Source organism: Dreissena polymorpha, chromosome 1, assembly GCF_020536995.1.
Source record: "Dreissena polymorpha isolate Duluth1 chromosome 1, UMN_Dpol_1.0, whole genome shotgun sequence".
Taxonomy (NCBI): Eukaryota; Metazoa; Mollusca; class Bivalvia; order Myida; family Dreissenidae; genus Dreissena; species Dreissena polymorpha.
The window spans coordinates 110,543,744-110,570,299 of record NC_068355.1 but is presented as its reverse complement, the minus strand read 5'-3'; the positions used below and the strand labels follow the sequence as shown (position 1 = coordinate 110,570,299).

The 26,556-nt window shown below is 33.0% G+C and overlaps 2 protein-coding genes across 7 annotated transcripts in view; one reads left to right on the top strand and one right to left on the bottom strand.

Moving 5' to 3' along the window:
• LOC127844268 (vacuolar protein sorting-associated protein 26B-like) overlaps window positions 1-16,238 on the bottom strand; it is a 39,095-nt gene extending 22,857 nt beyond the window's left edge. For all 5 annotated transcript variants that reach the window (XR_008032653.1, XR_008032652.1, XR_008032654.1 and 2 more), the window contains exons 1-7: window positions 16,139-16,238; window positions 9,411-9,554; window positions 7,468-7,543; window positions 6,892-7,048; window positions 4,608-4,772; window positions 2,525-2,631; window positions 205-273 (exon numbers count right to left, since the gene is read on the bottom strand). Coding sequence is in view for 2 of the 5 variants with exons in the window: in XM_052374362.1 (XP_052230322.1) it covers window positions 205-273; window positions 2,525-2,631; window positions 4,608-4,772; window positions 6,892-7,048; window positions 7,468-7,543; window positions 9,411-9,554; window positions 16,139-16,141 (721 nt within the window). In the remaining 3 variants the exon portion in view is untranslated. The remainder of the gene's footprint in view (window positions 1-204; window positions 274-2,524; window positions 2,632-4,607; window positions 4,773-6,891; window positions 7,049-7,467; window positions 7,544-9,410; window positions 9,555-16,138) is intronic.
• A 6,701-nt stretch (window positions 16,239-22,939) lies between these two features.
• LOC127844293 (U1 small nuclear ribonucleoprotein A-like) overlaps window positions 22,940-26,556 on the top strand; it is a 29,168-nt gene continuing 25,551 nt past the window's right edge. The window contains exon 1 of one of the 2 annotated variants that reach the window (XM_052374390.1): window positions 22,940-23,069. The gene's annotated coding sequence lies outside the window, so the exon portion shown is untranslated. The remainder of the gene's footprint in view (window positions 23,070-26,556) is intronic. The other variant, XM_052374399.1, reaches the window with a different exon arrangement.

The window sequence follows — 26,556 nt, the reverse complement described above, 5'->3', positions numbered from 1 at the left end:
AGAAGTTTCAAATTAATACCTGGCTATAGTATAGTTACACACAAACCTTAACACAAAATAATACATACAATGCATATATATTAATAATTGGCTATCACTCTATTGTACAATCATTTATAACACAAGATTTAATGTTTTTGAAATCAAGAAATGTATAAACACATATTAATTTAAGAATATAAGAGAGAAATATATTCTACCTACCCCTAACTGGTGCACCATCCATAATTTCATATTTTGCTATAGTTTCATTTTCATTAAATGTGTTTGGACCTGTGAATGCAAACAGAATTTGACAGAATCACTACCAAACAAAGAATTTGTAAGTAAGACAGCATATATATAACACAACTTTTACATCAAATTATTTATTGACATATACATAATGCACTAAAATTAACAAGAGCTCCACAGTCAGAGACAGATGCCCCCGAAACAGGGTCTTGACACAAGATATTTTGGTATGGTATTTATGTTGCAGGCAACACAACCTTAACTCATAATAATGACCAAGGCCAATACATCTGGCAATGTATCAGGCGCAGCAGGCGATGAAAATTGTGCGAGGCCATTGTATCTGCGAAAATCAGGAAAATCAGTCAATCTGCTAATAAGTTAACTTATCAATTGGACATGATTTTCACATTCCATGCACAGTTACTTTGATCATTGACCTAAATTTCAATATGGTTTATCTACTGTGCAATGTCAATACATCTGAAAAGTATGAGGCCCATCACTCAAATCTTTGAGCGGAGACCAATTTAACATTAATGTCACAATGACCTTGATGTTTGAACTAGTGACCCCACTATCAATAGGGGTCATCCATTGTCCAAGGCCAATGCACATGTGAAGTATCAAGCCAATCAGTCAATTTGTTGACATGTTATTGATGGACATTGATTTTCATACTCATTGTGACAGTGACCTTGATCTTTGACCTAGCGACCCAATTTCAAAAGTGGGTCATCTACTGCCCAAGGCCAATGCACATGGGACGTATCAATTGAATTGATTATCAGTTGATGAGTTATTGTTTGGAAACGATTTCACACTTAGTGTAACAGAGACCTTGACCTTTGACCTAGTGACTCCAATTTTAATAGGGGCAATCTTCTGTACAACACCGATGCACATAGGAAGTATCCAGCCAATCGGTTCCTCTGTTCACTAGTTATTGATCAGAAACAATTTTTACTCTACGTGTGACAATGACCTAGACCTTTGACATACTGACCCCCAATTTCAACAGGGCTTATCTATTGGCAAAAACCAAAGCACATGGGAAGTATCAAGCAGATTGGTCAATCTGTTCACAAGTTATTGATCAGAAACAATTTGCACTCTTACTGTGACAGATGACCAAGTGATCCCAAATTCAAATGGGTATATCTACTGGCAAAGGTCAATGCACATGGGAATTAACAAGCCAATAGGTCAATATGTTCACAAGTTACTGATCGGAAATAAACAGACCGACAGACATCCAGCAAAACAATATACCCCCTCTTCTTCAAAGGGGCAAATTAAAACATATTATTATTGAAGTAATATTGTGAATTTGTATGATATCATTTAGATAATTTGAATAAATTACACACATAGGATACTCAATACATACAAATGTATTTACAAACAAATCAAGAACTAATTTTCAATTATGAAATTGTATTCTAAACTGAAGGTAGTCACAATGTTGAAAAAAGAAAAGTACTTTAAAGCAGTCCAACAAAAAAGCGAATTCTACACAACAAACATAAGTAAAAGGTACAAATAATATTCAAACTCATGCATCACTAAAAAGTGAATATCTAGAATATCCAGAGCTGAAAAATTCCATGAGCAGAAATCTTTGTTGCACCCGATTTCAGTAAAAAGTGTTTAATACATATGACAGATATATACAAACATATTTTGTGACTTTAATCTGTAATTTTGGGGATATTTTCTACAAATTGTTGGCATCATCCCATGTCCTTGACTTAAAAGCAAATCTGTGCTGACTATTGTTTCCTTTATTTGGTTATTTATTATTAAAATGAGTGCAAAGATCCTTTCAATTTGATGTTCATCAGTTCATGTTAACCATATACTTTCACTAATAATAAGTAAAAGGGATTTTTAATGCATTACGACTGCAGGTAAAAGTAAGTCAACAGGTTCCTTGATAGCTTTTTAAATACCAGATGCAGATACTAGAATTACGAATTAAAAAGACTTAGGGTATAATTTGCAAATTCGAATAAAAAGTTTTAAACTACTAGTAATAGAAATTGATGCTCAAATTAAACAAGCACATTGATTGTTCATTTTCCATTTAGACTAGTTTGAGAAAGTTCACAGCCATGGTGCCTGGTTTTCAAGAGTTAAAACCATTTTATATGTTAATGATTTTTTTTCCAGCACACACATTTTGCTATATATGTTCAGGAACTATTACTTGTGCTAGTATATTCAATAGATAAATTACATCGATAGCTTCCCAAGAAACAAGATCTTGTGTAACTCAATGTATATTCACCTGTTCCAGTACTTTCCCTTTTGATAATCTGTATTTCCATGTGCTTGATTTTGATACGGACAAGAAGAAAATAGATCTTGCCGACTATCACGTCTTTCAGGTGGTACCTATCACAAAACAACACCATACATACATTCACAATCAGTGTAACAGGCCTGTACCTTCATGCCTTTGCCCGTGAAGATACAACGAAATAGCACTACTGTGAAGTTACTACAACAAACAGCCAAATAAAAACATATCTATATCTTCAAGGTTACAAAAGACTTATTGAAAAAAGAATGTGTGAGAAGTGAAATTTAATATTGAAATTAAAACAACTAATTAAAGACCAAAATTAACAAAGTAGCAAATCTAAAAGACAAATAAATGGATTATATGTTGACTGGTAAAGTGAATTCTAGAGATAAAAGAAATAATATCCTGAGAAATCAATAAATCATTTATCAAAGCAACAACACATGTGCACAACTTAAGAAAAATTTAGAATGCATGTTCCAAAGAGGCTGTCATTGTTTAAAAACAAATTAAAACGCATCTAGATATACTAAATTTACAACTATGAATTGTGAAGATAAAGAAGCATGTACAACACGTACGACACTTAAAGCGACACTTTTTTCTGCAAGGCATTATCTAACACAGAAACTACCTGCCCCCGTGACCTCACGTCTCACAATTGCTAGTTCCATGTAGCGAATTTTTATCCGTACGAGTAAAAAATATATCTTTCCCACAATGACGTCTTTCAAATGGTATCTTGTAAAACAGAATGGTGGATTATTAAGTTCCTTTCGTAAACCATATACAAGTGTTCATCACATGTAGTTAACCTAAAGTCCAAGCAATTTATATTTCAGCGGGTATTTTTTTTACTTATTTATTTATTTAGTCATTAAGGTTTTTCGCTTGGATTCAATTCCAATGAGGCATGACTTTCAAGCTTAAAATTTGAGAACTTAAATTATTAATTCTGATGCGTCCATACCCTGATATTCCAATACAAACGCATTGGAGAGCAAAGGTATGAATACGTAATAAATATTATTGTTTTGTACTTAATTGGAATTAAATTATAACTTGAATTGCAACTAAATCATTATTCCTATCCTCAACTCCATAACAAGTAGTGACATGAACTTGTTTACTAAAACCCAAAATGCAAATTACTGTTTTGATCTCTATAATATCTGCTGTCTTGAGCTTTTTATTTTCAAACTCAATATGTAACTTTATTGGCTGTGTAACATGTTATATCAAACTTTTATAGCATGTACTTACTGGAACATTTTATACTTTAAATCAACTTCCTATAATATTTCCATATTTTAACTTGTTAGTACTTCCTCGGACTTGTTATACTTTATATGAAACTTTTATAATATCTACTTACTTGGACTTGTTATACTTTATATCAATCTCTTATAATATTTACATACTTGGACTTGTTATACTTTATATCAAACTCGTATAATATCAACTTACTTGGACTTGTAATACTTACTATCAAACTCGTATAATATCAACTTACTTGGACTTGTTATAGGTACTATCAAACTCGTATAATATCAACTTACTTGGACTTGTTATAGGTACTATCAAACTCGTATAATATCAACTTACTTGGACTTGTTATAGGTACTATCAAACTCTTATAATATCTACTTACTTGGACTTGTTATAGGTACTATCAAACTCGTATAATATCTACTTACTTGGACTTGTTATAGGTACTATCAAACTCTTATAATATCTACTTACTTGGACTGGTAATACTTACTATCAAACTCGTATAATATCAACTTACTTGGACTTGTTATAGGTACTATCAAACTCGTATAATATCTACTTACTTGGACTTGTTATAGGTACTATCAAACTCGTATAATATCTACTTACTTGGACTTGTTATAGGTACTATCAAACTCGTATAATATCTACTTACTTGGACTTGTTATAGGTACTATCAAACTCTTATAATATCTACTTACTTGGACTTGTTATAGGTACTATCAAACTCTTATAATATCAACTTACTTGGACTTGTTATAGGTACTATCAAGCTCTTATAATATCAACTTACTTGGACTTGTTATACTCGAACTCTATATGCAGACAGTCCTCTATTCCCACCTCCATTTTGATGCTGGTGTTCATCTCAGGGTACTGGGACAGCGTGTGCACAACAATGTCCTGCTCCTTCACAAAGTCACTGAGGCGCTTCACAATTGTCACTCGCAGAAAATACCTGTCAAGGACAGTCTTCATAATGAGAACTTAAATCAAGCAAGTCAAAACTTTTTAAATTATTCCTTTAGAGCATGACTTTTGCAAGCCAGACAATATGAAATTACAAATCTGAGCAAGCCTGATTCAACATTTTCCAGATTGGGCGTGCAGGCTTTAATATAGCCATGACACTTATCAGACATTAATTCTAAAAAAATGAAGCCCCCAGTACACCTTTTCAGAAAGAATTCCTGGATCCATTTAAGTGAGTCCAAGGGTAGATAAAACAAGAGCTGTCTCCATCGGAAGACATATCCCCCAAAAAAACCTTTTTCGAAACCTAAACGCAGATTTAGAAACCGAAACGCGGACCCTAAGTTCAAGGTCAAGGGGGTCTAAATTTGTGTGCGTATGGAAAGGCCTTGTCCATATACACATGCATACCAAATATGAAGGTTACATCTGAAGCAACATAGAAGTTATGAGCATTATTCGAAACCTAAATTCTTAATAAGCAGTGTTTTTCTCTCACCATTTTATGAATTGTTCCGGGTCCCTTTGAATTGGGAAAATTCCCAGCATTTTGACGTAAATTGGGAAATTACTGTTGTTGCTGTTTTGCTAAAAAATGCTTCAAACTGAGAATAAAAGTGTTTTTAGTAGTATTTTTTACTAAAGTTGAACTTGTATGGCAGAATGGGAGATGAAAAAAAATGTTGAAATCTGTAAAACAATAATAATTTTTTGGTAACCTTCAATTGGGAATTTTTAGGTCCTATTTGGACAAAATATGTACTTTTTTCCACTGGGAATGGGGCCAAATACCGGAACTAATTTTTAACGAAAAAACAACACTGGTAAGTCTTAATAAAAAGTCAAGGTCCAAGGACATCATCTATTCAAGTGTAAAACCTTTGTTGGAAGAATTATTGATTTTAGACAAAACTTGCCATTTGGGTTAAAATCCTATGTACTGATGAACAGACAAAAGGACGGAAAGAAATACGGACAAGCCAAATGAACAGACAGAATTACAGACAGAAGGACAGACAGAAATACTGACAACAGCGATTTTTTTCCTTCTTTATCAAGCAAAGTGAACATGACTATGTGCAAACAGCATAAGACCAGAACAGCCTGTGAGTAACTCCCAGTCTGTTCAGGTTTTATGCTATGTTGTTTGCTGCTCATCAGTTTCTAGGGGTTTGAAATAAAGCCTTTAAAACTTGAATCTAGTAAGAATGGTCTAAAATTAAATTTAACTTTCTAAGGGACTATAATGTGTCAAAATACGTATACAAGTGGTAAAGGGTTAATATGTTGATTTTATTACAATTTTCCCCAATATCCATGGAATATTGAGTGCAAATTCACTTTGAAAATAGTCTACATAGCCATGAGGCTAAATGATTGTCACTTATAGAAATAACCTGCCAAATAAGGATATACGTTTACTGCACAATTGGAAGATATTGCAGCAGGGGCCATCATTGGTAAATTATTTCAAAATATGGCAGATGTTCTCTTGTTTGGAAAAAATGAATGTTTCGCTACTTACTGGTATTGTTTATTTCTCAATACCAATTGAGGGATTTTTAAACCAGTAGTGCTTGTGTGCTCTGAATGAAAAAACTGTTCAATTGTAGATTGAACAAGAGAAGTGTTTGTCAGAAACACAATGCCCCCTAATGTGCAGCTTTGATACACGTTTTTTCTACCTTTGACCTTGAAGGATGACCTTTTCCTTTCACCACTCAAAATATGCAGCTCCATGAGATACACATGCATGACAAATATCAAGTTGCTATGTGAAGGGACATAGAACTTGTGAGCATTTTTTTAAACCTTAACATGAAACCTAAACGCAAAGTGTTACAGAAAGACGGACGGACAGTCCGATCACTATATGCCCTCCTTCAGGGGCATAAAAACTGATAGAAGAACATAAAATCAATATTAATAAACTCCTTGATATGTCTCTTACTTAATAACTGCCATCTTCCATGGATTTTCTGCTAGCACTCACTAATACATGGCTCAATAACAATTTCATTAAGTTTTCTTATCACAGATATTAAAGGTATCCTGTTACTTTCAATTGCAACAAAATTATTCTATCAGATTTATTATATCCGTACCGTAATCGTACATTAGCACCAGTGTAAGATTCGTATGGTTTTTCTACTTGTTGAAACTCAAAGTTAAAGGATGTGTTCTGAGTCATTTCTCCTGGGCGAGCCAACTCCTTGACAAGCGAAGAGAACTCATGATGATTGCCTCTGTCGTAGTATAACTCTGTAAGTGTAAAACACAGTGCTTACAACATGTTGATAACATTAACCCTTACAGTGCGGGAACCGAGTTGTGAAGGCTTTTGCAAACAGTTTGGATCCAGATGAGACGCCACAGAACGTGGCGTCTCATCTGGATCCAAACTGTTTGCTATTCTGATAGTATTCTTTGAAAAAAAATCGAAGAAAATGCTAATTTAAGAAATTCAGCAGACCACATTTTAGCAGACGACAAATTTTCCAGCATGCAAAGGGTTAACAAAATAATGTACAGCAGCATATTGCTAACAACAAAATCTTTGATCCAGCTGATGTAAATTTTCATATTAAGATTACAAAAATAACTTTTAGTCTTTTACAAGTCTTTAACTTTAAGCTGTAGGGAATGTGAGTATGGTATCAGTGCTTATTTGCATATCTCACCGATTTGTCCTATAAATTCAATTTTGATGCCCTGATGCTCCATTTTAGTCCCAGCTTTCTTCAAATTGACATGAACCTGAAATGGGAAATAATTCAACATAATCATTTTTGGTACACAAATAAAATCTTCTGATTTACAATACATACAATTGTATAGTTTAAAATTCATTTTATGTATGTACTTCTGAAAATTGGTGAACATTTGTGTTACCAAATTCTTAAAACACATTCATCCTCAAGAAAAGACAGATTTTGCTTTTAGAAATCAGGGTTTTTTTTGGCCCGATTTTATAGCCGAAATTCGGCTATGTTCCCAATCCAAAAAAGGATACTTTTTTCCCAAAATGTGGCAAAAAATTCCCAATTTCCAAAAAAAAAAATAAAAAAAAAAATAAATTTTTTTTTTTTTTTTTTTTAGAAAGAAGTCTTATGTGTATTTTATCTCAATTGTAATTCAATTACATCTAACAAAGTATTATATGATTTTTTTCTTTTAATTTGAATGATTGTAAAGAGTTATATCAAATTTAGTATTTCCCTAATCAGTGGACTTTTCGTGTGGAAAAAAGGCTAATGAATTTATTTTCCCAATTTCATGAAAATGCCGATAAAATTCCCAATTCCAAAGCCATGGGCTATCTTCCCAAAAAGTGGAAAAAAAACCCTGGAAATGGACATACAGTTAGTGATTATACTAGCTTTTTGAGCAATGAATAAAGTCAGCAATTGTAAAGTATGTAGCCAGTGATTGATACGGTACCAATGGATCTGTACATATCTTATGTATGTATCCAGTGTTTGATACAGTACCAATGGGTCTGTACATATCTTATGTATCCAGTGATTGATACGGTACCAATTGGTCTGTACATATCTTATGTATGTATCCAGTGATTGATACAGTACCAATGGGTCTGTACATATCTTATGTATCCAGTGATTGATACGGTACCAATGGGTCTGTACATATCTTATGTATGTATCCAGTGATTGATACAGTACCAATGGGTCTGTACATATCTTATGTATGTATCCAGTGATTGATACAGTACCAATGGGTCTGTACATATCTTATGTATCCAGTGATTGATACGGTACCAATGGGTCTGTACATATCTTATGTATGTATCCAGTGATTGATACGGTACCAATGGGTCTGTACATATCTTATGTATGTATCCAGTGATTGATACAGTACCAATGGGTCTGTACATATCTTATGTATGTATCCAGTGATTGATACTGCACCAATGGGTCTGCACATATCTTATGTATGTATATTTTGAGAATCTTTGAAGTTCTTAAATAGGACAACTTTTCATATCTAGGATTACATTTTTGTCGTATTGTTAACTGAAATACTAGTAAAAGTAAAAATGTTACACAACTTTTATTTCAGATTAATATTTATTCTAATGCGTTTGCTGTAATGGTTAAGGGTTCGATTAAATTTCAAACCATGAAAATGCAAGAAAAACCTTTTTCTTTTGTTGTTTTTTAACAATTATAATAAAACAAGCAACTGGTATGTCTTATGTCTAATGTAAAATACTTAAATAAAAGTGGGACTTCCACAATTTTATGAGTTGGAAGACAGGACTTCAAACTTTCAAAAGCTAATGAAAGCAATGCAATTTAAAGACTAAAATTTGCCAGTATTTTTCACAAAACTGTCAGATTAGAATAAAAATAAAATAAGTGTCAATTATCATTAACTGTTTAACTGATACACAGCAAATGTGCATATTTTTAATATGCCCTCAAAAACTAGAATTTTGCAAGACCAGGCTAAATTATGTTGGAATCCGTTGATTGTCCACTGCTTAATGTCAAAGACTGATCAGGTGTATTAAAACGTGACCACATAATCCAGGTGATTGTACAATCGTTAAGTTTGAAAATAGGCGTTTTGTTTATTTTATCAAATGTATAATCCATGTTACCTTTCCAGAGACTGTTTCACCATCAAAGTAAAGGTAGTGTCTTTCTTTCTTTCCATCTTCTGTCTTGATTTCAGCAGTCTTTCTCGCGTCCTGTCCATCTAGGTATATCTCCACTTCGGCACTTTGGCCGAAACCAAAGAAGCTCTGAAAAACATAACGTAATTACTCTAAGTTTTCCAACACTTAAACATATTTTTTGTTCTTGTGTCCGAAAACTTAGATACAAAAAAGATTCAAGAAGAATGAGTGTCCGAAAATTTAGAGACATACATTATATGGTTGTTTGTCTATTATTATAACGAAATACAAGGGACAAAATTGTCACAAAACCAGGTTTTCATTGTGAAAAAAAATCTGATAAAGGGAGAAAACTCAAACTGAACTTTTGAAATGACCAAAAAAAATTAACCCCCTTTGTAAGTTTTTTTTTTTTTTAAATCTATTTTTAGTCGTGGCGACCTTGACATTGGAGATATTGACGTGATTCTTTCGTGGGACACACCGTCCCATGATGGTGAACAAATGTGCCAAATGATTTTAAAATCTCACAATGAATGACATAGTTATGGCCAGGACAAGCTCATTTATGGCCATTTTTGACCTTTGAACTCAAAGTGTGACCTTGACCTTGGAGATATCAACGTAATTATTTCGCGCGACACACCGTCCAATGATGGTGAACAAATGTGCCAAATGATTTTAAAATCTGACGATGAACGACATAGTTATGGCTCGGACAAGGTCATTTATGGCCATTTTTGACCTTTGAACTCAAAGTGTGACCTTGACCTTGGAGATATCGACGTAATTATTTCGCGCGACACACCGTCCAATGATGGTGAACAAATGTGCCAAATGATTTTAAAATCTGACAATGAACGACATAGTTATGGCCCGGACAAGCTTATTCCGCCAGCCCGCCAGCCAGCCAGCCCGCCCGCATTCGCCAATCTAATAACCAGTTTTTTCCTTCGGAAAACCTGGTTAAAAATCAATAAATACATGTGAAATAATTGTATTGTGTTGGACTCTCCTTTCTGTGCTTTAAAGAAAATACAACTTCACTTATTTGAAATCTCTAAGAGATTATCTCTTACCTGAAAGGGTTTATAAAAAAACCCAACCATACTGCTTTCTAGATATGATATCATTTCAATATCTCTCTTTCAATTGATTGACAATTTCTAAAATCTTCAGGGCCCTTGCTACACTTTGGGGGATTGGGGCCGGGGCCCTTAGAGGGGGGAATTTCACGTTGTTTTCGGCAAAAAGGGGGAATTTTACAAGATCTTTTCACCAATCATTCAACACTTAATATTGCTCTATTTTAATGTAATTTACATAAATATACATTTAATCAAAGGTTTATAGCAAGATACCAGCTGGCAACATAGGTATATAATTAAAAAAAAAAAAAAATTTTTTTTTTTTGGAGGGGGGAATTTTTAGGTGAAATAGGGGAAAAAAGTATACTATTTTAAGGGGGGAATGGGGATGAATTTCGGCCCCAAAAACGGCCAAACGAGGGCCCTATTCTTATGTATTAGTTTTGTTAGCAGAACTGAATATTTGACAAATACAAAACGTGGTTTCGAGTTTGAAAGTTAATCATCTTATCTTACCTTACAAATGAAGGTTCATACATTAAACCCATATATTTAAATGTTCTTCTCCTTATTCCTGCGTTTTTCATCATGTTTACCCCACCCTGACTATGTTACACAGTGAGATTATCAACAAAAATGGTGGGCATCGGTTGAATATTTACGACACTGAATTGAAATATCTTTCGATGGTTGTTTAATGTTTACTTAAAGGTAAATACGAGTGATTAGATGCTCAAACATACAAAGTTTAAACAGTTCTAGTCAGTGTTTTGTTATTTCAAAGTGTTATATTTCATATTTTCAGCATGCAATGATACTCAATTAATCCAATTGACAAATACTCATAGTTTCATGCTATATAAATTATAATGTTATGTCAAGTTGCCTAATTGTTCTACTCAAGGTTTTGATTGGTAACAGTCATGTTTTCAAAACTGTGATCAAAGTTTAAGCAGTTCTAGTCAGTGTTTTGTTTTTTCAAAGTGTTATATTTCATATTTTCAGTATGCAATGATACTCAATTTATCATATTGACAAATACTCATAGTTTCATACAATATAATGTAATGTCAAGTTGCATGTATTACTTTTGTTCATTGAAATTCATATTCGTGAATAAATGTTCGTATTCGCCACCCTGTGTTCGTGATACGTATTGTATTTGTCACCTAGTGTATTAGTTACAGCCCTATGTAAGCCAATAAGTTGTACAGTTATTTTTTTTTTGGTTAATTCACATTAGCCTTTGTCTATGTCTCAGCAACAAGTTCTGACTGGTGTTACTGCACACTGCGCAGCATATTTCCGTTCAATAACACTATTAAGTATTGACCCACAGTTTACAGTTAAGAGTTTATTACCTAGAATACAGAACATGCAAAAAATCAATTTCGGCTAACTATTACTTTCATTGCAGAAATTGCTATATCTTAGTTATCTGCAAGTTAAAGGAATCCTTTCACAGATTTTGTCATGTATTGAAGGTTGTCATTAAATGCTTTTTGTTGATAAATGTGAACATTGCATCCATGCAAAGTTCAATTTATACAGTGCTATATGGCAACAAATGGAATTTGAACAGTGTCTGGCCTGGAATAGAATTATTTGCAAGTTTTTTTTTTATAACTTTCTTCAATTATTAAAAAAATGTTTATATTTATGTTCAATAATTCTTGCATGATTATTCTGTGCTGTTATATGAATTTACAGCCGTTAAAGCTTTCAACATGACTTTATGTCGGAACAATGCTAATGCAAAAAGAGGTTTAAACGAAATGGGGTCGATGTATATCAAACTAATATTATGCTATAGTCTGGTTGAGCCGTGGGTTGATTTCATAAAGTTGTTACATCACAAAATTTTTATAAATATATGACCATGTATCATTATAAAAATAATTATTAACCTTTCTTCTTTAAGATTTGTTGCTTTTTTCCAAATGTTTATCGTCTTTAAACATCAAAATAATCGACTGTGTTGACAGTGTCAAACTACCATCATGAAAATAAGCTTCCGCTTGATACGTGGGTTCTGATTGGCAGCAAGAATTTCAAGATTTGCATTTTATAAATAGCCTTTAAACTGACCTTGCAGGACAGATTAATTTCTTGTGAAAAAATGTCAACAGACGATGTAGCATGGTAAATACTTCTTAATAAACGATGTTGTGTAAGTTTGAAACACTATATGACCAATACATAAATGAGGAAATATTTTATAAGGACCTATCAAGTTATGATGAATTACACTATTTACTTGTTTTTGATGCATTTTTGATGGGAAATAAATGGTGACCGTGTCAAAACATTTTTCCGTAACGAACTGCATCATGTGTGAACGTTCTATCGCGAGATTTTACGCGATTTCTATACCCACGAATCAAACAGAACCCTAGTCCAAATAATTAGACGTAAGCTACCCCGCTTACGTCTAAACGGCTACCGTCGTTTTCCTATAGCAAATTGAGTTCAACTTAAACTTCAGTTTTTCTCGTTAAATCTTTGCTAATGCATAAAATTATCATTAATTAGACATAAATGTGAGCGATTACCTCTTAAATGTGTAAAAATTGTGCTTTTAAACCACTTATGTACATTTTTAAAAATAAACATACACAACACACGAAGTGTGTTTGTCGTTTATAGAATTACATTGAATTATCTTGAACGAAATTATTTTTTGAATAGGTTACACATAACCAATTGTTGTTGTACAACAAACCACATCACTTTTTAGCTTTCTGTACTTTTTAATTAAATGAAACCTATATGTGTGTGTTAAAACTACCAGTTGTATCACGGAGTGTATATTGATAGGAGATGATTCGAGTATTTGACCCTTACTGTAGTAAATTCAATCTTATGCAAAAACTATTCATTCGATTTTATTGGTTTATACGTTATCTTGTTGCTTATTAATTCCTCTTTCAAAAAATATACGTTTTAGTATACTCCCGTTGCTATTAATGGATTTATAGCGAGATAAACACAAGAAATACACATTTTATGTTTTACCACCGCGCGTTTTACCGTGTTGTGGCTATCGATCTTGTACAATTAGCGTAAAGCGAAGCGCCGAGGTTATACATTTTGATGTACCCACTCACGTCTTTTGTTGAATTATAGTTTCATTTCTCGGCCGATTTTGACAAATTATATATCATTAGAAAGCTTACGTTCCGTAGTAAACAGATATATAAACATATATTAAGTGTTTCTTCTGATTTCGACAGCCCGGCGAGTTATAACTTTAACTTTTGCAAATATCATACCGTATTGGAGTTTTAGAATCTAGATTTACGGTTGACATGTTCGTACTTAATACCAATTTGTAGCGTTTATATTTGGAGTTCAGTTTTAAAAATTACATCTTGCTTAGGAGAATAGAATTCTGTATACGATAGAAAAAAATTGTTTAAAAAACGAAAGTAATTAAGGAATGAAGGCGGAAGAAAGTAGCGCGCGTTCCTAACGCACTGAACTGATGCTACGATAATGGCGATTATGCTTTTGTTTAGAAACCGGCCATTGAATTTCCTTTGCCGTGATTATTATATTTTTGATGGAATATATTGTGGTATTTTGTTCACGAAACATATCAATAAAGCTTATTATAAATAAATCTTAACAAATTAACGATTTCAGCTCTTGTTTATAACACAGAAAGGGTGATAACTTTATGATGAAACAGCTTTTATAGCGGATCCTCTCAATTTTATTCGGCTTTGCATGCATACTTGAAATAAAATGGGTGTCAAAAACAGTCATCGTTTGCTGTTAATTATCAACGAGGGACTTATGTATAATTATATGAAATGTTATTTACCTTAAATTATCAATTTATTAAAGATTCTTGAATATCACGGTCGGTGTTACGCATTTCGTATTTTGACATCAGGGCATCATGTCCAACTATTCAAAATCATATTTTTTTTCACTGGGACGATGACGGCTTAGATTTAGACAGGCAGACAGATAGTTTATTCAGACTTATACAACAGTAGATCGTCTTCAACTCAAATATATAAATTATTTTTAGACGAATTGTTAGGTGATTACACATATAGCAGTGATGATTCTGAGAATGTTGCCATGTTTCTTATCCGTGTAATCTAGAGTCCGTGGTTTGAGCATTTTTATCACGGTGTTCAATAAAAGATATCTCAATAATCTTGTTTATCGATAGATCTGTGGTTTTATTGCCCCTGTGTTCAGCACAAACCAATTATCTCTTTATGATCAGATACTGTGCCGACCAATACTAAATAGCACTATGGTGTCATACGCCACAGCAGGGACCTATACTTGTGATCATGGAGTCTTAGTGCAAGACTTAAAAAAGTATGTTGTTTCGCTTGCGGTTGTTAAAGCTAAAACGGGGCTTCCCAGCTGGCACAGCTGCAGATATTCGGATTTGAATACCTAAACTTATTCAGACCTTATTCTTAACCGTTGCGCGTTTTACGATATCGGATTTTAGGCGGGAATACAACTCAGTGAAACTATTCAATTTCTTATACAACATTAAGCATATTAACAGTTATTGAAATTAACAATATCAGCGACATCTTTTTAAAGACTAAACACCTTTTCAAGTATCGAATTTAACATGTCAATAAAATATATTAATACCAAAAAAGGCTTCATTTAATATTGTTCACATTAAACCTTTAAATGAAAGTGTCGCTTTAACCATTTTCCGTGTCTTATTTAGCCGCGAATCGTTTGCTAAAACAGTTAACAAAAAGGGCTACACGTTCTAATTCTTAATGAAATACAAAAATAAGTATAACATAATTAATAACGTCCATAAACACACACGGCAAGATCAAAGTTTTAATGGAAAACTAATATGACATTCCACGTAAATTATTTTCGTCTAAATCGAATACTATATATAGAGAAACAATGTATTTATAACCGACCAATGAGGTAACATTATGCAACTTTCAATTTACACAGTGCTATATGGCAACAATATGGAATTTGAACAGTGGTAGTGTTTTAAGGTCTGGACTATCATTACTTGTAAGTTTGTATAAACATTTTCTAATGCAATTAGTAAAATAATGTTTATATTTTATGTTTAATAATTTATTGGATGATTATTCTGTGCTGTTATATGAATTTGATGCCGTTAAAGCTTCCGACATGAATTCATGTCGGAACGATGCTATTGCAAAATAACGTTAAACGATATGAGGTCGATGTAAATCGACCTCATATTTATAGGAGTAACAGAACCCACGACTCAATCAGTAACAACCATAATAGAAGTAGGGATACATGGTAAAAATAAAACAACTCTTAGCTTCTCTTAAGACGAATGGAATATCTTTGCAGAAGTAGCGTCTGATTATGTTTAATGAATGGTAAAGACTCATTCAAATAAAAAAACTCCATAGCATTTGCACAAACACGTACACTCTATATTGTAAGCAGCATGTCCTCACAAATGCAATTCCAATTGACAGCTATTTTACTTCTCAAGGAAGCTGTTTATTATCATTCAAGAGAAAAATACCCTGAACTAGCAAAATGGTCACACATGTACATTACATGCATATGATATGGTATGCAATGTTTGAGTTAGATGGCAATTCAAGTTTTGACGTTTATTACCATATTTAAGTTTGGTCCCTCCTCCCAAAGTTTGTCGATAAAGATGGCTACGAAGTCTCGTGTTTACTCACGATGCACGTGATGTCGTTAGTTGATGCGAAATACCACAAATAGACAAAGATATTTAAGAATTTGTGGTATCGGGTCGTTTCGCCCTAAAACCTGTTTGCCCTAAGTCACCCTTAGTCGGGTCGTTTCGCCCTCACAAGTGGGTTGTTTCTCCCTTATTTTATTGTAATATAATATTATGGTTTTGTAAATGTTTTTCTCGATCTGAATTGTATTTTTACCATACATGTGAAACTACGACACAAATTTGATTATGGCGCAATTATCTGTTTGATTGTACCGGGTAATGGCAATTTATTAACGGAAACATTTAGAACAAGATATTGCCAAGCAATATTGTCCCCTAGGCTACCGGTGAAACGCCACCATTGTCAGTATATATATATATATATATATATATATATATATATATATATATATATATATATATATATAGATATATATAGATAGATATATATATATATATATATATATATATATATATATATATATATATATATATATATATATATATATATATATATACTATATTGTCTGACAATGGTGGAGAATAAATAGAAAATATATATATAAATAAATATTTATTTGTTGCCATAGCAACCAGAATTCTTGACGTAGGTACAAAATGAAATGGGTGTCGGCTCTTTCGGCCCCGGTTTTTCAGGCTCATTCGGCCCCAATTTCAGGCTCATTCGGCCCAAGCACCAGGCTTTTTCGGCCCCATTTTTTTTGAATAATTAGTTGAAAATATGTTGGTCGAAACAATTTTAAAATTATGGAATATTGTTTATTACAGTAATATATTGTCTTTATTGAGGATTAATCCATTTGAAAAAAAGATTCTCTTGTCTTTTGCTTCGTGTATATCGTCGTCGAAATGAGAAGAATAGATACAAGAGTATGACACGGCTGTGAAAATAAAACAAATATAAAATAATTCCTATTACATATATTTGGATTATTTGAAAGTTATAACAATAAGGAATGCATACGTCTTCGCAACACAATACATTAATTTGCTATACTGTAATCACATAATACATAATTTACTGCACACAAGTTGTTAATTTTATTAATAGCTCAATTACATAATAATAATAATAATAATATTCATCTTAATTATTGTCAACGTAACATCATAATCATCAGCATCATCATCAATGAATCCATTATTGTTATATAGACACTTATCAATTTATTTTCATAAACAATCAAAGTATCAATTTTTATTCTAATTGACAGCATACACTTGTTCACACATCGTTAAATCGTTAAACAGATGTTGTTTTCTTTAATTACTCCGACCCCGTCATTCATTATTGAATGAAGCCATTGTCTAGCACACTCGCACCTATGCCGGGGTTTATGATCTTTATCATGTTGTTAAATACATGCGTGATGTGTATTCGGATCAACAGGCAACAGGTGACAAAAAGGTAGAATTATGTTGATAAATCCGTAAACTTTGAACTGACAATAAAATAAATTAAAAAATTGGCAAATTATTACCATGACAATAAAATAAATTTAAAAAATTGGCAAATTAGACCCATGTTCAAGCTTACTTAGGAAAATAATTTATTTGTCGAAAATCAGAGCTAGTCAGTTGGCATTGACACTAATCTGTATTGTCATCATCATCTTAATTTTTTATATAATCAAAATTATGAAAAATGAAAATATTGGATGAGACTATAATAATAAACTCTTAATTCATTAATTACTACGACCCCATCTTTCATTATCGAGTGAAGCCATTGAATAGCACCCGCACCTATGCCCGGTTTTATGACCTTTATCAGGTTGTAAAATACATGTGTGTAACCAGATAAACACATTGTAATAAGGCAATAAGATTTATTCACGTTTGCCTATAATGTCTCAGTACTCATTTTAAAGCATTTTTACAATATTTCGCGAGAAAATTTAGAATTTTATTGTTAGTATTTGTGACCAAAAGTATAAATGTATGAATACTAGGGCGGCTATAATAGATTTTGTCGATATCCATATACAACTTTCTAATATTGGAATATTGGTATTTTTATAAACGAAACTTTTGTAGATTAAATATTGTATAAACGAACCAGCGAGCGAACGGCCTTCTTTCAAAACACACACGCGTCCTCCATCACAAATTCACAATCAATAACACTAACACTGTGTAAACACTGTTTGTTATAATTTATTATTATTATTTATTACAGCAAAATGATTTATGATACCAATGAACACAATAATAGCACTTTTATACGTTTTTGCAATAATTCCGTTAATAACTGCTAAATAATCGACAAAAAAACAACAACAATGGAACATATCAAACAAATACTCATCATTTTCACCTTTAATCAAACGCAATATTTAACAAACAAACCGACAATCGATGCAATTAAAAACCGGCACAACTGAACAATTAAAACAATTACATAGATACAATAATCAAAAGCAATACAAAGGAACAAACCGACAGCACAATATATAATTTTAAACAACTTTATTCAATCATACACCCGCTGTAAATAGGTGTATTCTAACACGGCACGCGACTTGTTTTCTATAGACAAAGAATGAAATTAAGTGTGGGTTATTCTTCAATAACTTATGGGCGGAGCTTATAGTTTTGAAAATAGTTCCGAATAAATAAAGAAAATATTGAAGTAAAATGCACGTGCTAAAACCCGCTCTAAAAGAAATGTAATAAATGTAGCATGTATTTAAATGCAATGAAACAACAAATTGTATATTTGGTGATAAGTGGCATAACCACGCCTACAAAGAATGTTATTTGTTAGGAAACGTAATTCAGAAAATATTTATAGCATGTCAGCTTTTCAGTAGCATCAATAAACGTGACGTCATTAAGTTTCTACGATTGTTGTTTTCAATGAAAGTGACGTCATTTGCAAAATATTTATGAATGAAAACGACGTCATATGTTTGTACAATTCAATGACGTCACTTAATAGAGAACTTTGTACTAAGAAGGGCGGAGTATTGAAAAATATAGTTCACGTCCTAAAGCTTGACTCAAATCAATCAGAATCGTGTTAGAATCGAAATAATATTTTTCTATGATGGTTTGTTGTCGAATAACCCACAGTAAGTTGCTTAGATGCGTGTTATCAAATCACTCGTGCTTCGCACTCGTGATTTAATTCCTACGCATCTATACTCCTCACTGTGGGTTATTCGACAACAAACCATGATAGAAAAATAGTATTTCTTAAATAAAATATAGGGCCGAATAATAAAATATAGGCCGAATGAGCCTGGTCGATTTGGGGCCGAATAAGCTTGGGTCCGAAAGAGCCTGAAATTTCGGTATGGGCCGAAAGAGCTTGGTCCGAAAGAGCCTGCTACCAATGAAATGACGTGCATGATCTCCATATTGCCATCTATCCATCTATTCAAGTTTCATGAAAAATATGAAGAACTTTTAAAGTTATCGCATGATCCAGAAAAGTGTGACAGACAGACTGACTGACAGACTGGCAGACAGACAGAGCGCAAACCATAAGTCCCCTCCGGTTTCACCGGTAGGGGACAATAATTTGCGTGTAAACTATGGTGTACGAACTGGTCCAAAACCGTACTATACATAGATGGTGACGTCACTACGTTATTGACACTGAAAGAGCGTTGACACATTGAGTCCAAAACTATTCAAAAGCGTCCGGGACGGTTTAGGAAAGTTTTGGACCGTTGGTGCTCATAAACCGTCCGGGACGGTTTAAACTGTCCGATACGGTATTATTGCTGGACAGTAGTATTTTTTTCAAAAGGATAATACTTTTTCAAGTAACAATTGACAAAAATACCGCAATCAAAGCCGGAGATTGAAAATGTTCTGAATTAGTTAAAGAAATCCTGTTTTTTTTAAATACTTTTTTTAAAAACTTTTTGATAAAAATATACTAGACCTAAAAGAAATTAATTTCATCATTCTTGTTTGTTTATTTGTTTTGAAATTCTAGCAATGACAAGAAAGCAATTGATGATTTTTCTTCTATACTTGTTAGTGTTGTAACTTTAATTATGTCAGATTCTGATTGGTTGATTGACTCTTCTTTAAAAGCTATGCCGTACTATAATTTACGCCAGGAAACCATCCCGGACAGTTTCCTAAACTGTATCGGACGGTTTGTTATCCACAAAATAAATCGCCCGGTACGGTTAACAGACGCGCGAGCGGTTCAAAAGTATGTAACTGTCCGATACAGTTTAGTAAACCGTCCCGGACGGTTTAGAATAGTTTTGGACCATTCTATACATAAATGGTGACGTCACTACGTTATTGTCAGTAAGACCGATGTGACACAATGAGTTTTGGACCAGTTTGTACACCATAGTAAACGGCAGATACTGCATTTGAAAGGTCTGGAATGATTTCTAGTACAGTGTCTAATATTATGCAAAAAGGTTTATATTGCACATAATTTAACTATTGAAATATGATTTAAAGTCAAAATTTAAAACGGAATACTTTTAGCTTTAAAAAGTAATACCAATTATAACTATTGAGATGTAATAGAATTTTATCTGTACTCAGTATTCGCCATTTAATACGTTGTTTCCCGAAAATACGATCAATTGTGGTGCGGCCTTGTGCTTTTTGAGGAAGACGGATTACCCCAAGGAAACACCAATAGTCAGGCATAGATGTTTGAACCCGTTAAGAAATCGAACCTTACACATCTATTACAGAATGAATCGCACAAATATGTAGATGTGTATTCAAGAAAGAAGTTGTAAAATGCCACTTTTTTGTAGCTTGGTTTTATATTCTTATACATGATAAGTAAGTTCAATACCAGAGTACTCCCAAGTGTGATTTTCACGGTAGCGATGAGATTCGTAAAAAACAGTCTCATAATGTTTAAAATGAAATGTGTCAGGTTATTTTACACTGCTAAAATACATCGTTAAGTTATAGAGTCAAAAAGCGAAATTATAAAACTGTTTGCTGTAGCTTGCCTTTTACCTCTTAGTATGATATTTAACTTGAAGGTAGTCCCATTGTACTTCTGCATGAAAATCAGTTTGTACACTAGATTTGTGCCATGCTATATTGTAATCGGTTAATGTACGTTTAAGTTATAGAGAGGTCAAACATATCTTCACAAGTCATGTAACAGGTATTTTACTTTAAAATTGGGTCTTTATCTTGAAGGCAGTCGCATTGATGTTGGGCACGAGAACGACAAGAGTCAGCCTCATGCAGGTGAAAATTAATGTCGTTTTTTTTAAATAAAAATGGCCAAGCTTTGTATTGAACCAGAGAGAGAACATATATCTTTGAATAGTGTAGTGTTTGAAAATATTTCGTCATCGGGTGTTCCCAGAGCCGATTTATTTTTACCATGAATCATAAGCTTTTCAATAAATTGACATCGTTTTTATGTAAAGGTATTATAGTTTATTTGAAATTTATTTGAATATGGTAATTTCTTTACAGCAACTTGAGATAAACTTGAGATTTTGTAAAAACATCTCCAGAAATTGATCGTTTCACGTATATTTACAATAGACAGCCACTTTAACAGTATATTAATAAAGCAAACACTTATTTCTTCTTATCCACATATATAACAGAACACCACCATATCCATAAAATGATTTACCTGAGATCACGACATTGGAACGTACCATGCAAAGGGTTAAGCACATCGGGTTCAAGCCAATCTGAGGACCGGCCAAACCTCAAACTCATTCCAGAACTAATAACAAACCAAGGCTCGTTTTAAAAAGATTGCATCCAAATACACTCATCCTATTAAGTATTTGATATAATTAACGCTTTTAAAGGGACTATTTCACAGATTTTGGCATGAATTGAAGTTTGTCATTAAATGTGTTATATTGTTAAATGTAATCATTGTATCTTAAAAGCTCAAGTAAAAAAAACAACAAGAATAAAATTAAAGAAATAAAAAAAGTAACTCTCAACTGGGCTCGAACTACTGACCGATGGAGTAAAAGTGTACCTCTTAGACCACTCGACCATCCGTGCTCATACAAAGATACGTATTTAATACTTGATTCAAGCCATCATCGTAGTGTCACAAAATATAACGACAACAACGGAACTCTCCAAATTATTCTATCGTTTTGCGTTGAAATGCTTTATAATTTTCAGGTTTTTAAATCGTCAAAATATACATATACATGTACTGGATTATTTCGAGCATGGTAAATGTTCAGAGTTACTATTTCCTCACATATATCATAACTACAACAAAAGTTTGCGATTCGGATCGATTTGTTTATTATTTCAATATAACAAATCGTGAAAATGTCTCTTTTAACTAATTTTCATGTTCTTTATGCAAAGGGATGCCGTTTAAAAAAGCATTGTCACGGAACACCCTTCAGTTCATAATGTATAGGTACATTTATTTTGACTTCATTAATTGTATGAGAAATAAGATGATAACGTTAATCTCGATTTAAACAAGTTTCTGGAGTCAAATGACTCCCATATTTGAACTTTTACCTCTATCGTCTCGCAGAGATGTAATTGGAACCAGCATGACTTGATCAAATACCTGCCTTGATAACGAACCTCGTGATTATAGCCTAGCCACGCGGTACAATAATTTTACCGTTATTTTTACTTTTTTAAATTTATGTAATTTATTTGTTATCATGAGCCGAAACTTACACACTATATTCAAAATATAAACGAAAATGAGACTACTTTTCATAATATAAACTCTGTGTGGAGATAGCTTTTATCAATGTACTTGCGATATTTATGGTTACTTGTCGTGAGTAGTGTAGTCTAATGACTTCCGCTTTCGAATTGTGAAACGCTTTTCGGCCGTTAGAAATTATTAGGCAGAAATCTGTATTCATCTAGGTAATAAATGCAAATTATGACGATGTGATCACACTTTGCTTAATGTTAGTGAAAATGTACTCAACCGATTTTCAAAGTGTGGTATCGAACAATGAATTCAGCCGGTTTTTGAGGGAGGCTTTACACTTTTATTTGCCCGAAACTTCGTAACATTGACATTGTAGCAAAAGTACTTGAATTTTTTTTTGTCCTTATATATATATAATCAAAGAAAAGGTATCCAACAATGATTTTACAGTTGTTATGACTAATACTATGCAACAGGATGAAAGATAAAACAATGCTGCATAACAAATCAAATGTTGTTCTGGTAGTCCAAATTTTTGACGCTCTTAAATATTAAGCTACTTTTTATATGGGTAATATTTGGAGCGTACAAAGGGTGAAAGACCAATTATGTAGTGGGAATTTTTTGTTCTTTGTCTATATTGTTGCGCAAGGATTTTGTGCGCAACATTCAAGCCCCGATATAAGACACTTAATAACAACGGATTGCAATAATATTTACATACCTGTGTAGATAATTCATTTCTCGATAATGTTCCGTAAAAATTATGTAATGACACTTTGAATTTTGCACGCCTGAGCAATTTAAATCCAACCACTATTCAATTTTTCAATATCTCTCGATTCGCTCGCTGTGTAGATATAAATCGATAACACAACCTCGATGTAAAGCATCTGGTTTAAAGTGGAAGAATAAACAGCGTAAAATACAGTTTGCGTTCGTCTGTTGTGGTGCAGCGCGTTACATAGTTAACCGATGTTATACTTTTCTGGATTAATTTATCATTTTTTTTTTTCTAAATTGACAATTAAAAAGTTTTGAAATAAATTACATCTTTTATTTTTATACTGTACATAAATAATATTGATACAGATCGTACAGTATACCGTCCTTTGTAACGTAGAATGTAAGTACATAAAACAACACAGACAGAGGTGCGAAAAAGACATGCATAAACACTTCCTGAAACTTAGAACAGTGAATAGAAACTGCACCATATCTGTTTTGAACATTTGCTTATTAAATCGACAAAGTTTAGCATACTAGATCTAGTTACGTAAAAGTCGGTGTTAAAAGCTCATGTTAAATAAAATTACGCGTACATGTTACACCGTAATGCCTTCTTCTGATTGGTTCATATTTAAATCAGTTTCATGACATGGCTACAGGTCAGTGATTGTTTTACGATTTAAGCAGAAGTTTAACTGAAGAATTTATGCCTTTCTAACTTCGAATCGACGATATTTGATGTAAAAATGAACTTCTGAATTAAAACTGAATGAGTTGGTTATGTTATTTTGCAATTTTACGCAAATTGATGAAAATTTAAACTTTCTGGTTTCCACCACAAAAAAGGTCCTTCAACAATGAGACGTTCCAAAGAATTTAGCCCATATAAAATGTATCTCTAAATTCTTTGCGCGTCTTATAAATGAGACTATTGTTCTGGTTGCCAGCAAGAGGCGTCCATCTATGATTAAACACCGTTTATTTGATGAAAATACACCAAGATAAAATTTTCACAAGTATGACCACAAAATCGAAGTGTGTCATTCTCGACGTCCAAATGTCAGAACTGACAGAAGGCAATTTTTGGGTCGATTTTTCACAATTAAACAAGAACTTTGCTATTAACCCCATGTATGTTTTTCATTGACTAAGTTTTTCTACAAATTTTAAAGAACAAAGTATAAAATGTAATATATGTTGTTGTGAATAACTTATTCCCGTAGGCTTTACATATATTTATGTGATAGTCAATTTTTTCCATGGAATGTTGGTTTTTATCCCTCGCAAAAGCGGGGATATAGAATTGGTGTTGTCTGTTGTTCCCAGGGCTTTTTTCCCTTCTTTGGGATTGACCGTGGACGGACAATACACAATTTTGACACGGCTAATTCACAAACTTAACATGGCCGTGAATATACAAATAAGGCCGTTTTAAATCGTGAAAAACAGACTTCGTGCACAAAACTGTCAAAACGGCCATTTCGGAACAGAAATATAAGTTTCATAACCCAGTGCCCCAGATAAGCTGCGTATCTGCGTCTTTCACCCTATTTAATTGCTTAACAACGCAAAGAAACACAATATCATGCGTATTTAAAACGCAACAGGTTTTACTTATACGCAAATTCGTCAAATTTGATGCGTACAATACAATAGCTTCGATCGAAAATGCTTGGCTCATTTTCGGTATTTTCTCATTGGAATTATTTTCGTAATGCGGCGACGCTTTCATTCAGCATGCGCCTGGATGACGGAGCAGTAAAAGTCAAAGTTATCCAAACGCTCTGCGGTCTAGATTTCATTCTTGAATAAAGCGTCTGACCAAATTATTGACGACGACATACATGCGTTTTAAATCTGACTTAGGCTAATCCGTCGTTCATTGTGCATGTCTTTGTAAAGCGTCTGTACTTTCAGCTTCTATTACGATGCGAAATAAAATGTCTAAGAGAGGTCGAAAGATGTCCGCGATTGTTGCGCCAAAGTATCAGTCGATCGCAAACGTTTTCGAACCAAGAAAGCAAAATCCCATAAGTGCCGATTAATTCATGTTATCATTTTTTTAAGTTTAAAGTTTATATTATGCACAGTTTCAAGGATTAAAGATGTTATGAAACATCAGTTTATTAAAGTAAATGATGAAAGTTTACAGTTTTATTGAATCAATACACGTGTGCAGCTTCAACAGAAGTAAAGCGGCACTGGTTTTATGGTATAGATTTTTATATCTCATATCACCCTATTTCAAGAATGAAATCACCCTATTTATCAAAATCAATGGGTGAAAACCCTAATTCCCAAATAATTATCTGGGGCACTGATGACCTCTTTTTTAATTCCAAATTTGCGGGAAATTGTCGACTCGTGTTACCGATGTTTGCTTGTTTAAATCGATTTTAAAGTGTTGTGTAACCGTTGAAACGGGCGTTAATAGTAAAAGCTCTGCCTAGCAACGTTACTATAAAAAAATGGTGACGCAGAACGCTCGTTACTACACAAAGAAAATTAAAAAAACAAAAAATAATCACGAGGTATTGAAATTAGGATAACAGTGAAGAAACAAAAGCTTTCTACAGAAAGGTAAGTTTTGAAACATGCACATTGATAACATTATAAGGAAAGTTATTTGATAAAAGTGAAAGCATCTGCCGCGGCTTATGTATTGATGGAAGCTCGTCAAAACGGCCCCTAGTCAAAACGGCCCCTAGTATTGATGACCGAGACTTGTTATTAGTATCTGTTTACGATTGTAAATCTTGGTTAAAGTAATAATGTGGTACCTTCATATATATTTTTTTTAAATTTAAATGCATATTCATGATTCAAACTTTGTATGTAGTCTATGTATGCTTTGTGAAAAATAAAATAACTCGTTTACATTTTTTACAAAAGTACTGTTGTTCAATGTATACCTAATGTTTCAGATCAAATGACAACCTCCCAGGGAGATCTTCATGCAATAGCAAGGGT